Source organism: Amaranthus tricolor, chromosome 6 (assembly GCF_026212465.1).
Source record: "Amaranthus tricolor cultivar Red isolate AtriRed21 chromosome 6, ASM2621246v1, whole genome shotgun sequence".
NCBI lineage: Eukaryota > Viridiplantae > Streptophyta > Magnoliopsida > Caryophyllales > Amaranthaceae > Amaranthus > Amaranthus tricolor.
Genome location: NC_080052.1, coordinates 32077826 through 32091506, shown reverse-complemented (window position 1 = coordinate 32091506; position 13681 = coordinate 32077826). Strand labels below are relative to the sequence as shown.

The 13681-nt window shown below is 32.0% G+C and overlaps 2 protein-coding genes across 2 annotated transcripts in view; one reads left to right on the top strand and one right to left on the bottom strand.

Annotated features, from left to right (window-relative positions):
* Positions 1-1522: 1522 nt before the first annotated feature.
* LOC130815250 (peroxidase 19) lies at positions 1523-8172 on the top strand. Its single transcript, XM_057681650.1, has 3 exons — positions 1523-1968; positions 2361-2561; positions 7592-8172. The coding sequence occupies exons 1-3, from the start codon at positions 1693-1695 to the stop codon at positions 8168-8170; spliced, it is 1056 nt and encodes a 351-aa protein (XP_057537633.1). The 5' UTR covers positions 1523-1692; the 3' UTR covers positions 8171-8172.
* A 2055-nt stretch (positions 8173-10227) lies between these two features.
* Positions 10228-13681, bottom strand: part of LOC130815796 (GDSL esterase/lipase At5g45960-like) — a 15775-nt gene continuing 12321 nt past the window's right edge. The window contains exons 4-6 of the mRNA XM_057682275.1: positions 10886-11131; positions 10520-10784; positions 10228-10432 (exon numbers count right to left, since the gene is read on the bottom strand). Of these exons, the coding sequence (XP_057538258.1) occupies positions 10239-10432; positions 10520-10784; positions 10886-11131 (705 nt within the window). The 3' untranslated portion in view covers positions 10228-10238. The remainder of the gene's footprint in view (positions 10433-10519; positions 10785-10885; positions 11132-13681) is intronic.

Sequence of the window (13681 nt, the reverse complement as noted above, 5' to 3'; positions counted from 1 at the left end):
AAAAAAAAATTGAGTCGCCCAAAATTGGGCGACTGGACCATGGTTCAGTCGCCCAATTTTGGGCGACTCCACCATGGTCTAGTCGCCCAGATCTGGGCGACTCGACCATGGTTCAGTCGCCTAATTTTGGGCGACTCAACTTTTTTTTTTTTTTTTTGAATAATAATTATTATTATTTAATTTTATTATTGTTGTTTTTATTATTATTATTATTATTATTATTACTACTACTGTTATTATTATTATTAATTTTATTTATTATTATTATTTAATTTTATTATTGTTGTTATTATTATTATTATTATTATTATTATTATTATTATAAATAAGAAATTTGTAAGGAGTGGTATTTTTGTAATTTTTTAAACTACAGGGGCAAATACGTAATTTTAAGGGGAGGGGGTGGCGAAAAAATGAAAAGAGGTGGTGAACTTTAAGGATTAGGGTATTTTACGAGTTTGCTGCTGTCAGGAATAGTTTGTCACGTGGAATACTTGGCAATACCAGTTACAGGCCAGGTTTGAGTTGCTAGAAATTTTTTGATTTTATTGAGTTTGGATAACCGGAGAAGTTGGTAATACCAAGTAAAATAAAATGACAATTTGACAAACATATACCATTAGGGCCCATAATGTATATTTCACCCAGAGCTCTTAATTGGGAGATCACTTAATGGCATTGAGGTAACGTAATGTAATGTAAAATGTTTACCCAATTCTTAAACATCGCTATTCTTTTTATTTTATCGCCACCCCTAAATAAAATTACGAATTTGCCTTTGGACTTTAAAAAATTACAACTTTGCCACCCCTTAAAATTTCTTATTTATACTAATAATAATAATAATTATTATTATTATTAGAAAAAATAAATTAAATATAATATTAAAACAAAAATGAAATAATAATAATAATAATAATAATAATAATAATAATAATAATAACAATCACACTAATAATAATAATAATAATAATAATAATAACAATCACACTAATAATAATAATAATAATAATAATAATAATAATAATAATAATAATAACAACAACAATAATAATAATATAAATAAAATTAATGATAATTAAAAAAAAAAACCTAAGGAAAAACCGCGAGCCAACCGCGGTTTTCCTGCGACTGTGTAATTTTTTTTTTTTCGTTTTTTAAAAATTATTATTAATTTTATTTATATTATTTTTGTTTAAATTATTATATTTAATGTATTTTTTAAAATATTATTATTATTATTATTATTATAAGAAATTTTAAGGGGATGGCAAAGTTGTAATTTTTTAAAGTTTAGGGGTAAATTTGTGATTTTATTTGGAGTGGCGATAAAATGAAAAGAGGTGGCGAAATTTAATAACCTTTTCCTTTGATTTTGCTACTGAAAGAGACGTTTTTTTCGCAATATGTCATTTTCAGTTGCAAACTCAAAGGGACGGATATTTTTTGCAAAGGTAGAGAAAAAAACTTCGGAGTTTGTTTTGAAAAGAAGCAGAAACTTCTGATTATATGATGCAGATGCTCCTAAAAAACTAGGATGATCCTAGGCCATACAGTACGAATTTTTTTGGTGGTTGGGTGGTCCTGATGAGTCAGTCCTGAGTCCTCACTACTATAGTATATATTATCTGTGACCTGAAAATGTTCACTGGACGTTTTCACTTTGTCTTGAAGCTAAGTTTCTTATAAGTCATGTTCCGAATCAAAACTATGTTCTCTATTTTTTCTTCAATTTCTTGTTCTAATACTACCATTGTTATTTTATTATGTATTATTGACACTATTGTACGTGGTTCCTCCGTCAAAAATAGCACTGGCCACCATCGGCAGTTATCGACAGATTACTACGCCAAGACATGCCCTCAAGTTGAGCAGCTTGTTGGTTCTGTAACGTCTCAGCTCTTCAAAGATTCCCCTGCAATTGCTCCTGCTACCATTAGGCTCTTCTTCCATGATTGCTTTGTTCAGGTTCATTTTTCTGGCCTCCATCAAACTAAAACTATATATATATATATATATATATATATATATATATATATATATATATATATATATATATATATATATATATATATATATATATATATATTAGCTTGTATTTTTTCAAATCAATAGAATGAGGCAGAGATTTTATTTACAAATCATCCTTCTTTATTTTTCTTTGTTGAGTATTGGGGGACCATGTCTTATGCCTATTGTCTAGCTAGTATTGCATTAAAAAAGAAAGGAAACTGAGAAAACAAAAATTTCTGATGACATGCTTCATTTTGTTCTACTTAGATCTAAATTTTGTATCTATATGTATTTTGTTAGATGTAAATTTTGAAGAGTTGAACCATTGAATTTCTCTTTGTGTAAAGGGATGTGATGCATCAATACTGTTATCAACAAAGCCTGGCAGCAAAGAATTGGCAGAAAGAGATGCAATACTAAACAAAGATTTATCCAATGAAGCATTTGAAGGAATTAACAAAGCCAAAGCCTTGGTTGAGACAAAATGTCAGGGTGTTGTGTCTTGTGCGGATATTCTAACAATTTCAACGAGGGATTATGTCCATTTGGTAAGTTCCACCATTACTGCGTAATTTTACTCACTTGCAAGAGAACTTCAATTTTTTCTTTCACCATTTTTTTTAATTTTATTTTTTACAAAAAAGCATATCAACTTACAGACAAATTATTATCTATATATCAGTTTACTAACATACCCTCTTTGTTTTTATAATTTTTTGGAAATTAACTATTCTATAAGAGAATCTCAATTCATAATGGATTTCCTTGCTAAATTAGAAACTAAAATATTGCTATATGTATGAAAAAGCCATGATACAAAAAATTAAATCAACTTGTTAATTATTAGGAGTTACTCTTTACGTTTTCTTTACGTTTCATGATATATGCAACATTTTTTTTTTATATATTTCGCAACACTTGTTACATTACTATATATATATATATATATATATATATATATATATATATATATATGTATATATAATAGCTTGCAAATTATCCTATTTTGTACTATTTTATTCCTGTTTTATACCTTATTTATCTTTATGCTTTTGTCTTTATTTAAAGATAATAGTGACATTTTCTATTAACGAATTATTTTCTTAATATATGTACTAAATTGAAATGATGCGCATATTATGAAACAAATTTAGTACTTGATTATTTGTATGGACTCCCACTTGTAACTTGTAAGTTGTGATATGAATTACTCTACTTTTATTGAGGACTACTGCCTAGTGCCTACTGCCTACTGGTAGTAGTAGTGATAACTGATGAGTGATGACAAATTGACAATAAAGCGTAGGCATGCCTACTTTTGCATAACAAACAAGTCTAATGTAATTTAAATTCTTGTTTCCAAAATTATGAGTTGTAATTAGCAATAAACTGAGCTTAAACGACAAAGATCATGCCAACCATTTCTAAAAGAAAAACCCAAAAGGTAACCCGTGATTTGCAATTTTTCTAGGTATCTTCTGATGCCTTTGCAAATGGACAAAATTTATTGACATTAATGAACCATATATTTTGTACTATGACGTGTTTAAAACAGGTTCGATGATTTGATTTTACGCGACCTTATTATCGAACTCGATTTGACCTGACTTTATAAAAGATTTACAAGTATGTAAAAAACAATATGAACACAAAATCCGATTTCAAATCGATCCGAAACACATAATTTAAAATCAAATCGATCACCTGAATGAACACTAGGTAATAAGAGTAGCACTTCTAGTTTATGTTTTTACGTTTTTTTTAGAAAAAATTTTGGAGTCAAAAGCTGCACAGACTGCTAGGTCAAGTTATGGCGCTTTTAAAGTTTTATAGGGTACTGGTACTGAACACTAAATTGCTTTTCGAAGGTAGAACTTCAAAGCTGATTGTAGTCAGTTTTGGATGGTTTATAATAAAATTAATTCTCCCTCCCTTTGAATAATAAAGCAACATATTATAAAGCTAAATAGTTAGGGTATATTAAAAAGGAAATAACAGTTCTCATTATCCTCCGTAGTAAGTGGAGGAGAAGAGACTACAGGAGCAAATAGTCTAAAGATACATCATGACACAGATACATCTGATTGAAATCAAAAATAGTAGCATAGTCTCTTAAGATCGGGGAGGCGGTGAGCCTAAAGAGCCTAAACTATTGGGAATCTCCGTTCGCGCTTGGTGGGAAAGACAATCTGCAATGTGAACTTTCTGTCTGGAAACATGACATACTTCCTTTTTCAGATTCCAGCTTCTGAGATCCCTACAAAATGTGCCAAGTAAGGAATATTTGTCCTTAGTAGGAGAAAAACCTGTCAAACTGTTCACTGCTACTTTAGAGTCTGAAATGATAGAAAACTCAGTCTAAGAGAGAAGATTAGCCACCATAAAACCAGTAATAAAAGCAAGAATTTCCTCCATGTTAGCATCAAGAGCCCTAGCAGAAAGAACAAAAGAAGAGTGCCAAGATCCTATAGGAGAGAAAAAAACAACCCCAATGGTGCAAAGGTTAGAGGTTGGCAGGAAGGAAGCATCTACTTGAATAAGCAAACCCTGGGTAGGGGCAGTGTCAGGAGGTGCAAAGGGTTAGAGGCAGGGTGCCTCGGAGAGGTTGAGAAAAGAAGAAGTTTAGAACAAAGGCTTTTGTGTGGTTGAAAGAAAGGAAAGTTGGGGGATTGGATTTGGAAAAGACCATGTTATTCTGTCTAGTCCACAAGGTCCAAATGGCAAAGCTGTACCAAGTTCGCCAAGGAATAGAGTTGAAGTAAGAAGAACACCTGAGGTTTAACTCTAACCAAGCAGAAAGCGCAAGGGTGAAAATTTTTTTAGGTAAGGTGGAAAATCAAAGTATCCAAAACTCTTTAGCTACTAAGCAGTCTCTAAGGCAGTGGATAAAAGTTTCTGCAGGAGAAATGTAGGAGGGGCAATCGGAAGTATGGAGGATGGAGCGGTGCTAGAGAGTGCATCTTATAGGGAGAGCATCATATGCTAATTGCCAAAGGAAGATAGAGATTTTAGGGGGACATTGTTTTTTCCAGATCAGGTTCCAGTTAAAGGGGGTGGGCGGTGGTGTTTTAGATTGGTGGAGGAAGGAGTAGAGATCATGGGAATTGAAAAACTTCCCTGAAGAAAGGTTACAAACCATCAGATCAGGACCTGATTTAGAAATGGGTAAAGCCGAGATATGATTAATAAACCATCATGGGAGTTGAATATTTTTTTGTTATTATAAATAAAATTAATACTCTTGTTGTCTCATTTAGATTTGCACAGATTGCATCTCTTTTGTAGAGGTCGGTCATGCCCTCCCTTCAATTTTTGAATTTCCCTGCCTATATAAGGAACTTTTATTAGTTTTGGCCTCGAACTATTGTAGTCTTGTCTTTTGGCCGATGTTTATCTCACTTCGCTACTGGACATAAATATTAATTTGTTGTTGAAAATAAAGCAAATTACAAGTGGAGTAAACAAATGAGCGAATGAGATTGAAAGAAAAAATCAATATGTGCTTGTAATTAAAAGAAATTGTAGTACCATTACCTAATGAAAAAAGAGTGCAAAATAAGTTAGATAACCTTAAACAAAATAAGGTGCACATTAAATGGGATAAGCATTTCATTATCTTAACTAGATAGATTCTCGTGCCAAGTAACTAGATAGATTCTCGTGCCAAGCACGGTTTATAAATTTATTTGAATATAAAATTAGTAATCTTATATGTGTAATTAAGTTATTATATGACTCATAATTTCTTAAGTATATTGAAACTACAAATTGATTTGTTTTAAAAACTGTAAAAATATTACTATTAAATTGAGATTCATATTATTTATATATTATTATATAAAACATAATCATAAAATTATGCACTTAATAATACTCCCTCCTATTCACCCAATGTAACATACCCAAAATAGAAATGAGACATTTAGAGTGACTAGACCAAATAAGAAAATGAGACACTTATGATGAATAGGAGGGAGTATAGTTTATAAGTAATTACATAAAATAACAGAACATTTCTACACATAAAAAATAATATAAAAATAATTAAAATGTTCAATGACTTTTTAAAACCTTAAAATATATTTGAAGCCTAATAAATATATTTTTTACTATAATAATTAACATATAACTTAATTTAAGTATTTATGTATTATAAACTTGTCAAACATAGGTGATAAAATTATCATTTGAATTTTATTTCCCCAATATCTTATCCTAATTATTAATTATTATTTACTTAAATAATTAATGTGTAATCTATTTAATTTGTGCAGTTTTCTAATATAGCCATGTAAGTAATATACAGGATTATCTATAAAAAACTTTAAAAATTATTTTCTTTTCTTAATTTATTACAAATTTATTTTAATGAAAATTAATAATTTACATAAATAATTAATATGTTATTTGATAATAATCCATTGTAATTAAAAGATATTACATAATCTAGATGATTGTATATATGCCAAAAAGTTAGTAGTAAATAAGGTAAAGTTTTAAAATCTTTTGTAATTAATCAATTAAATAAATCTAATCAGAAAGATATTACATGATATGCTAAAAAATACTTTCATAATAAGAAAATGAAAAGAGCGAGAAAATTTTTATTATAAAGTCAACATGTGTCCTAATTGTCTCTTCATTAGTTTACTGTATCATTTTTAACATACTTACCAAATCAATGATATTGATTAACATTTTAGTCACATTATTCTATAGATTTCACAGTATTATTCAAAAATTTACACTGGTCTATAAATTTAGGAACAATATTATTCCATAGCTATTAAATAAATTTGGAAAATAATTTTATTATATTAAAATATTATTTTCTTTTATTTTGGAAATCATATTGAAAAATGATACTGATTAACATTTAGTCACATTTTAGTTTGGAAATAATATAGGAATCATATTGGAAAATAATAAAGCTATCTAAATCTTATTCTGCACCTTAAATAAATTCTAGTATTTTAGGAAATAATTTTCAAAATAATAAGCTGCCACGTCAACATAATTGAGCAGAAAAGTATTAAATGAGAGTCTGACATGTATCAGTCTCATTTCTTCATTAGTAGTCTTCATAGCTAGATAGATTGCATTAAGTGCTTTCATTTAAGTAGAGCTTGAATGGTCGGATGTATGCAATCCTGCCTTTATTAGTGATAACAAAGATATTATTTTTGATTAATTCTTGATAACAAACATTACTACAACTTGACATAGATATAAAAAAGCGCACGAGATTAATGAAATATTTTAATAGTCTATTATAAACTAAAGTTAAAATGCTATAATTTTTTGGCCTACTAGAAATTAAATGGGATACAGGGAATACTTAATTTCCTAGCTTTTTTGTGGTTGTTTCTATAATCAAAGTTTGGCTCTAAAACCTAAAAATTCCAAACGATAACAACAAGAGAACAAAAGTAGCAAGTAAGCTGATTTATTTAGAAAAATATCATAAAAATAGAAGTCCATTTGTCATTTTGTTTTATGATCCAAATGCGACGTCTTATAATAAGCATATTTCCAAGTCAAAAAAAATGAAAATAGTGTATACTATTTGAGTTTGTAGGCAGGAGGTCCTTACTATGAAGTGAAGAAGGGGAGATGGGATGGAAAGACATCGAAAGCGTCCCTGGTATCCTCCAACATTCCTCATAATAATGCCACCATTGATGACATATTGAAGCTATTTGCGTCGAAAGGACTATCCAAGGAGGATTTTGTAGTTCTCTCAGGCGCACATACAATTGGGTATTCGCATTGCAAGTATATTAAAAATCGAATATACAATTACAAAGGTACTCAACAACCACAACCTAATATTGATCCCAAGTTGTTGAGGGCTTTGAAAATGTATTGCCCACATCATGGTGGTAATGAAGATGTTGTGGTGCCTTTTGATGTTACCACTCCTTACACTTTTGATCATGCGTACTATGCAAATTTGGAGAAAAATATGGGAATCTTGGTGACCGACCAACTCTTGTACTCAGACACCCGAACCAAGCCTATTGTTCAAAGCTTGTCCAAGGACAAACACAAGTTCTTTCACGCATTTGCACAAGCTATGGAAAAGATGGGCACAATACATGTCAAAAGGGGGAACAAACATGGGGAGAAGAGGATAGATTGTACTTCGCCTTTGTGATTAGTATTATAAATTTCTATATTTCCTTTATATATATATATATATATATATATATATATATATATATATATATATATATATATATATATATATATATATATATATATATATATATATATATATATATATATATATATATATATATATATATATATATATATATATATATATATATTGTTCAATTTTGTATGTGTGATAGTAGAATACTATTAGTCTACTTAACTACATGGAGTACAAGTAATGCCATTTATAAAAGGTCTCGAAGTTATAATGTTTCAATGTATAAAAAAAGGTATTCAAATTCAAAGATACCAAAAAGTCTATTAAAGCCTTTATACCCGTACGTACCCTTTTAGAGGATGTATTTTGTGGCTCCCATTTAACTTAAAAAAAAAAAATTATTTAGAATAATTTAACAATTTTTTTTATTGATTTTTCTACAATATTTTTAATTTGTACTCCCTCCTATTCATCCTAAGTGTTTCATTTACTTATTAGGTTAAGTCACCTTAAATGTCTCATTTCTATTTTAGGTATGTGATGCGTGGATGGGTTGAATGTTCCAAGAACTTGCAAAACTCGATCAAGAATCAATGCCAAGGTTGATTTACACAAAGACACAAAGACACAAGAATCCTTCTGTTTGAATAACAAACACGAAGGTTGGCCAGGACAACTCTAAAGAGTGGTCCTTATGCCTTGGATAGAGACAAATAACCCGCACTAGGTTGCTTGGCCTCTTCCTCACACTGCAATTGAAAGATACTCTCTCAATCTTCGTGGAATTATCCTGAAAACTCTCTTTGTTTTTACTCACAAAGGACCCTCACAGGCGAGTAATTGAGACAACAATTACTTGAAGGAAAATCAATTGATTAATCTGGAATGTCCATTACAACTGAGGATATCCCTATTTATAGACCTTCAACGGCTATATTCAGGACCCTAACAAACATAACTAACATCACGTCCAATCATTAAGGCGCGTGTAATACATGGCTTGATTAAAACAGAAACAAAACAGCCTATTTTAAACTAAGTGTCAGCTTCATTGTAAAACTGTCGAGTAGGGGACCTTGTAGCTGAGTTTGTGGATTTTTTGAGTATTATCAACATGTTTCTTGGACCCTGGATTCTTGGTCCATGTATAGAGATTCCATCTTCCAAGCTTCCATGTCCATCCATGTAGTAGGTGTTGTTTTCCACGCTGTGCAAAGTAGGCTGGCAGGCGGTTTGTCGTGCTGCTTGTTCTGCTTGATCAGAATGTGGGTTTCTGTTTTGCCCAAGTGTTGTTGTGAGGTTTTTCATCATTTCCTCCTGACTTGTCCATGCTTGTATGTTCATGTTTGGGTTGGATTGGGTCTGGTCTTCCTTGTTTGTCACGTCCAAAACAGTAGGCATTAAATCAGTAGCTTGTTCAGCCCTATCCTTTGTCTTGGCTTGGCTTCCTTTGGCTTCCTGACTTGTCTTGCCTTGTGGGTTGCTCTTGATTGGATCAGTATGTTAATTGGAATTATTCATGTTTAATAAAAATTAAATTATTATGAAAAATTTAATAAAAAATTGAATTATTATAGGTAATTTTTTTAAGAAACAACTAGGTGCATAATATATATGCTTTGCAAATTTATTTTCATCCAGATTCCAGATGGCAAAAGCAAAATAATACTCCATGAGATTTTCCAAATTATATTTTTCACACGCACAGCTCATACTCTTGAGAAAAAGTGGTAAAAGCACTCGTCAAAAGCAACATGGAATGAAAGTTTTCATTGCAAAATATGACAACATTTTCTTCGCTTCCATGATATGATTAGAACACTCCATCCATTAATTGCTGATGCCTTAATTAAAAGTCAATAATAAATAATTATAATTAAACATACAAATTAAAGTTATTCTCCTATGATCTTCGCGATGACATATATGATATTATTTTGTAACAAGGCAACAATTACAAATTAGTTTATTATGGAATGTATTTTGTGATACAAGCTAATTAATTAATTAGGGCACTTTACTTTTTGATCAATCTCTTGCTGGAACGGGAACCTCAATCAAGTTATGATCAAATGTTGTTTATATAGTCAATTAGAGGACGAAGAGTCTGGAATAAAAAATAGTACGATCTTTCAGTTGGATGCATTGCATCCCAAAATAGATATTTGGAGCGATCATTACATATATTTGACCACAGGTTACATGACAATGCTCCTTCTATAAAGCCGGTTCCACAACATCCTCTATCAACAACTTCAAAACCTAAATCACAATCAATTTATTATCACAGAATATATAAAAATGAATTAATTAATGTTGAATAAAATAAAGGAATTAAGGCTTGATTACCATATTTGGTAGGATGGTTGAATTGGTCTTCTAAAGGTGTATAAATATCCCAATAAAGGAGTGTTGTGTTAGTTAGTTGGGAAGCTTGCATGATTTTAATTTGTTGTTGGAGCATTTGATTGAATGTTTTAGCAAGTGTGGACACAACTTCAGCACAAATGCGAGGTTTGAATATAGATGATTTTAGTGTTATTATTACTGGTAGGCAACCCACTGGCGGTAGACTTACCACCGATATCTTTTTTGCACCACGATCTATTAGATCCTACGCATGCACACAATATATCTTTAATTAATAATTTCAAAAAACATCCTATAATATCATCTGATCATCCAAGTAATTTTTATAAAAATGGATAAAAATACCTGTAAGAATAATTTGCTTTGCCTTAACAGAAAGTGAAGATAAGCTGAAATTTCGTCATCGTGGTCAGGCAACTGAAACGAAGTATTCCGAGTTCCATACCTGAAAACGATATCGTTTGTGCCACAACTAACTACAAATGCTGCATGCTTAATGATCCTCTCCATTCTCTCATGTCCAATAATTTGCTCTACTTTTGTCTTGTATTCATCGAAGTACTGCAGTTGCTTCGCTAAATCAATTACCTCCTGTTTTCAATTACTTATATTATTTACTAACAAATGCAATTGCTCAATATATAATTTAAACCATCTTTGTCGATGCTTGAACAAAGCCCAAATTATTAGTGGCATGGCCGGGTGGAAGATTTCGGTTAGAAGACCAGCACACTATGATTATGAGTATATCAAGTGCTTGTGTTATGCTCATGATCATCAGTCAAAACAAGATAAATTTTTAACTAGGAGTAGAAAATGCATTTTTGCTGATATCCACATGGCATGAAAGGATGGTAACTCAATGATCTTGAAATAGGTGAATATTTTTTGTTTTTAGAAATGTTAAGTACTATGAAACTGAAATCATTGCTCCTGTTATACATTCTTAGCTGTGACCGATGCTAAAAGTCGAAAGTTGTCCTTGGGAATTTCTTTGTATTGAGCATAGTATTTATGGTTACAAAATAAAAATAATGTATAATGGGAAACTAAATATTTACAATATATTGAGAATATATTGACATATATTCTCTAACACACCCCCGCAGTCGAAGCTGGAGGTAGACGAATGCTTAGACTGTCCTGAAAGTCATTGAATAAAACGCGCGGAAGCCCTTTGGTAAAGATGTCAGCGATTTGATACCGGGAAGGGACGTGAAGCACACGGACTTCGTCGCGAGCCACTTTCTCACGAATAATATATAGGAGATTTATAGAGGTCGAGACCATTAGTGAGAGTACCCTAAAGATAACGAATAATGCGCTTAAGTGCGCTCATATGTTTATTATTGGGAGCAAGCATATGAAGACAAATCTGTTGTATAGCGTAAGAGATGTCAGGATGAGTAAAGGTGAGATACTGGAAAGCACCAACAAGACTATGGTACAAACTCGGATCAACAAATGGAGTGTTAGCGTGGGCACTAAGTTTAGACTTAGTGTCAACAGGTGTAGGACAAGAGCTATAATAGACATGCCGACACGTCCAATGATTTGTGCAGCATACTGTGTCTGAGAGAAAAGAAGACCATGAGCATGAGGAGTAACAACAATGCCTATAAAAAGTAACTGAGAGAACCCAAATCCTTCATTGCGAATTCAAATCCTAAAAGAGAAGTGATGGACTGTCAAAGATGGTCAAAGGAAGTAGTGAGATGTCATCCACATATAACGGAATATAAGCAATGTCCGCCCCATTTTTGTAGACAAATAAGGAGTGATCTATCTTACTATGCGAGAAACCAATAGTACCTACGAAATTAGAAAAATGTTGATACCATGTACGCGGAACTTGTTTTAACCCATAGAATGACTTCTTGAGAAGACACACATAATTAGGATGTTTTTTATTACGAAAACCCATAGGTTGATGCATATAGACAATTTCATTGAGATAACCATGTAAAAAGGCATTCTTGACATTCATTTGATGAATGGGCCATGATTTTGAGATAGCAATGCTGAGAACAGAACAAATGGTGACCGGTTTAACAACCAGGCTAAAAGTTTCTGCACAATCAATACCTTGTTTCTGAGTGTTGCCATTACCTACAAGACAAGCTTTATAATGCTCAAATGAACCATTAGAATTAACTTAATGGCAAAATATCCACATGGAATGAATAACATTTATATTAGAAGGCCGAGGAAACAATTCTCAAGTCTTATTAGCAATTAAAGCATTAAATTCCTCTAACATTGCAGTTTTCCAATTGCGGTCATTTAGAGCATTAATAGGAGTTTTGGGAATAGGAGAAATATTTATAGTAGTGGAAGCGTGAAGATTGGAGGAGTATTTTGGATTTGGCTTAAAGATGCTATGGGAGGCCCTAGTTTTCATCCTTGGGAATTGAGGGTTATTGGGCCGTGAAGGAGGTAGAATAGTGAAGGAAACTATAGAGGGGGTTTGCGAGTGGGCTTGGTGTAAGGGATGAAGACCCGGAAATGGATCCAGTCGCATGAGAAGATAGGGAGTGAGGAATAGAGGTGTTCTCCATGTGAGGTGGAGAAGTTAGGTTAGAATTTGAATTGGGCCTATGGTAGACTGAGATCCAGTGGAATGAGATGAGGGAAGATTTGAAGGAGTTGGTGTAATGGGCTGGTTAATGGGAGGCGTAGTCTGCTGAGAGAGTAAGTGGACCACTTGAGGAGGAATAGACTCACTTAAAAAATCATAGTTAGAGTGTAGAAAAAGGAAATTCTGTTTCTACAAAGTGAACATGACGACAAATAATAATTTTGCCACTAGACATATCATAACACTTAGAACCCCGATGATTAGGAGTGGGACCTAAATAGGCACATGGAGTAGATCATGCTTGAAGTTTATGAATAAGAGAGGAGGGAAATAAAAGAAAACACAAACATCCCAAAGTATGCAAATGTGAGTAATTTGGAGTACGTTGCTTAGAGCTGTTCAAAAGTGAACCGACCCGAAAATCCAATCCGAAACCGAAAGTAAACCGACCCGAAAATGTGTTCATTTTTAAGGTTTATCGAACCGACATTACCTGACCCGAAGCTATATCTGAACTGGTTGACAACCGAAAATTGGAAAACGGAACCCGAGCTGTAACCGAT

Bases quoted from the DNA above. Each gene is read 5' to 3' on its own strand.
- LOC130815250 (XM_057681650.1), top strand. From the start codon at position 1,693: ATGTTCCGAATCAAAACTATGTTCTCTATTTTTTCTTCAATTTCTTGT. The intron at 1,969-2,360 runs GTTCATTTTTCT...CTTTGTGTAAAG, and splicing joins TCCATGATTGCTTTGTTCAG to GGATGTGATGCATCAATACT. The intron at 2,562-7,591 runs GTAAGTTCCACC...TTGAGTTTGTAG, and splicing joins CGAGGGATTATGTCCATTTG to GCAGGAGGTCCTTACTATGA.